This window comes from Quercus suber, unplaced genomic scaffold, assembly GCF_002906115.3.
Source record: "Quercus suber isolate HL8 unplaced genomic scaffold, Cork oak 2.0 scaffold_127, whole genome shotgun sequence".
NCBI lineage: Eukaryota > Viridiplantae > Streptophyta > Magnoliopsida > Fagales > Fagaceae > Quercus > Quercus suber.
Genome location: NW_027069590.1, coordinates 998,207 through 1,000,989, shown reverse-complemented (window position 1 = coordinate 1,000,989; position 2,783 = coordinate 998,207). Strand labels below are relative to the sequence as shown.

Here is a 2,783-nt window from a genome sequence, read left to right as displayed (position 1 = left end):
TATTACAATATTACTATCACGAGTTTAACTAATCAACATATAAATAAATAAATAAATATTATATCTATGTATGCTTAGGATATGGTATTTCTTATTTGTCCTGTGAAAATTATGATATGAAATAGGGGTGTCCACGGCAAACCATAAACCGACCCACCCACCCAAACCGCCCGGACCGACCCGAAATTCGGCCGACCCGACACTGGTGATGGTCGAAGACGAGTCTCCGCCCCCAAAAACTGACTGACGCGAGTCGGATGGCGGGTTTTCTTCTTCAAAACTCGATATACCCGATCCGATCGAGGAAACCCATGAAAGAAGGCCGGAGTTACGTAGATCCGTTCAGATTCATCAATATTCCGGTGAAGTTTGGTAGTTTTTGGTTAGATCCGATGAAGACCAAGGTTTTCTTCCTTAAATATTCCGGTGAAGTTTGGTAGTTTTTGGTTAGATCCGATGAAGACCAAGGTTTTCTTCCTTAGATCCGGCGGTGAGATGAAGATTTGGTGCTTCGATCCGGCGAAGATTTGGTGCTTGTGCTTTGATTTTCACTTAGATCCGGCTATAGAGATGAATTTTTTGCACAAATCTGAGCTTCATGTGATGTTTTTGCTTCGATTTTTGCTTAGATCCGTGATTTTTTGTCAAATCTGGGCTTGATGGGTTGATTTTGAGCTTCAATCCGGCGAAAATACGGCGATTGTAACCCAGTACGAGGCCGACCGACCTGACCGTTTCCACCGACGTCTGATCCGATTCGACCCGAGGTCGTCTGCGGTCGGCGGCAGGTCGTTCAGCCATCCACCCGATGTAAGTGGGTCGGTTGCGGGTTGGGCATAAACCCAACCCGGACCGACCCGTGGACACCCCTAATATGAAAAAATACATTTGAAAGATAGATTTCTATATTTAATTGGGTCATTTAATTTAATTTTTCTATTTATATTTAAATAATTATTAAATTAATTATGACGTCATCACGGTTCAACCTCGGTTCGACCTTAAAACCCTTGAACTTCTCCTTTTTACGGTTTAATGAACGGTCCGGGTCTGAAAACCATGCTACAAAGGGGAGCTAGGTGGCGGGTTGAGAATGGTAGGACAATTAAAATTTGGCAGCACAGTTGGATTCCAAGGAAAAACTCTCCTTTTGTGGCTTTCTACCAGATTGAGTCTATGGGAGATGCCACGGTGTCATGCTTGATTGAGGAAAGTTCAAGGCAGTGGAATGATGGGTTAATAGATGGTATCTTTTCTCATGAGGAGGCAGCATTAATAAAAAAAATACCTTTGAGCCGAATGGATGCAGAGGATGTTCTGATATGGCCTCACTCACAGGACGGACAATATTCATGCAAATCAGGTTATTGGTTTCTTAAGGATGAAGAAGCAATGGACAATGCCCAGGACGATGCCATCACGGATTCGAAGCTATGGAAGGGAATTTGGACTCTTCAGGTTCCTAACAAAGTCAAGAATCTGTTGTGGCATGCATGTCGTAATGCGTTGCCAACAAAAGCGAGCCTCGTTCGCCAAACAATCATCTCTGACCCGTTATGTGATCTGTGCCATGAAGCACATGAGACGCCAGTACATGCTCTGTGGGATTGCAAGGAATTAGACATGGTTTGGGAAGGTTCGGAGCTCTCTTAGTTGCGCCGGGATGCAAACTTTCTGGACTTCAAGGAGCTATTATCTTGGCTGCTTCAACAACATGATCAGGTGGAGGTCTTTGCGATGACAACTTGGTTGATTTGGACTCAACGCAATCAGGTACGGCTTCATCTTGTAGCAGCTTCATTCCACCAGATCCCTCAATTAGCTAAAGACAGGTTTGCTGAATTTTTGGCTTGTCAGCCAACCACAACGAATAGACATGTTATACCCAGAACTAGATGGCAACCTCCTCCATCGGATTTTATGAAAATAAACTTCGACAGAGCTGCTTTTTCTAGTGAGAATAGGTCGGGTATTGGTGTGGTAATAAGATACAGTGTGGGATTGGTTATTGCTTCATGTTCCCAATGCTTACCACAAGCATATAGCAGCGACGAGGTTAAGGCATTAGCAGCTACCAAGGCTTTGTCATTTGCAGCAGAGATAGGCATTTCTAAGGCTGTGTTGGAAGGTGATTTGCTAACTATAATAAAGGCACTGTCAAATGATCAAAGATCTTTATCCTCTTTTGGTCCATTGATAGATGATGCTAAGTTTAGTTTAATTAATTTTTATCAATTGCGTTACTCTCATGTCAAGAGGGAATGTAATTTTGCTACCCATAGTCTAGCTAAGTTTGCTAACAATATTTCGGATTTTCAAGTGTAGATGGAAGATGTTCCACCGTAGCTTTCTTTTGTAATTCAGACTGATTTGGCCGAATTTAGTTAATGAAATTTGAATTTTTTTCCTCTCTTTTTTTTTTTTTTTTTTTTTTAACCCACGGGGTCAAGTTCAAGCCACCAACCCCTCCCCCATATTGAAAAGGAGCTTCAATTGCACTATTGAAAAATGGAGCTTGAAGAGGGGAAACAGACCACATGATTCAGATACGCAATTTCTACCCTTATAGTTCAATAAAACAAGTTTTGATTTTGTAAAAAAATAAAAAATAAAAAATAAAATAAAAAAAATAAAAAATCAACAAAATAGGCTCCATGTTTGGGAAAAAATCCTAAATCCTTTCAATGTCTGTGTGAATTAAAATATATAAGGGTCGGCTAAAGCAAGGTTATATATTGTTAGCCGTGTACTTTGTTACTTGTGTATATAGTCTATATTGCCTT

General features: G+C 41.0%; 1 protein-coding gene across 1 annotated transcript; it reads left to right on the top strand.

The window, feature by feature from the left end:
* The first annotated feature begins 1,737 nt into the window (after positions 1–1,737).
* Positions 1,738–2,325, top strand: LOC111997188 (uncharacterized). Its single transcript, XM_024029251.1, has one exon. It carries the CDS (start codon positions 1,738–1,740, stop codon positions 2,323–2,325), a length of 588 nt encoding a protein of 195 aa, XP_023885019.1.
* The last annotated feature ends 458 nt before the right edge of the window (positions 2,326–2,783 follow it).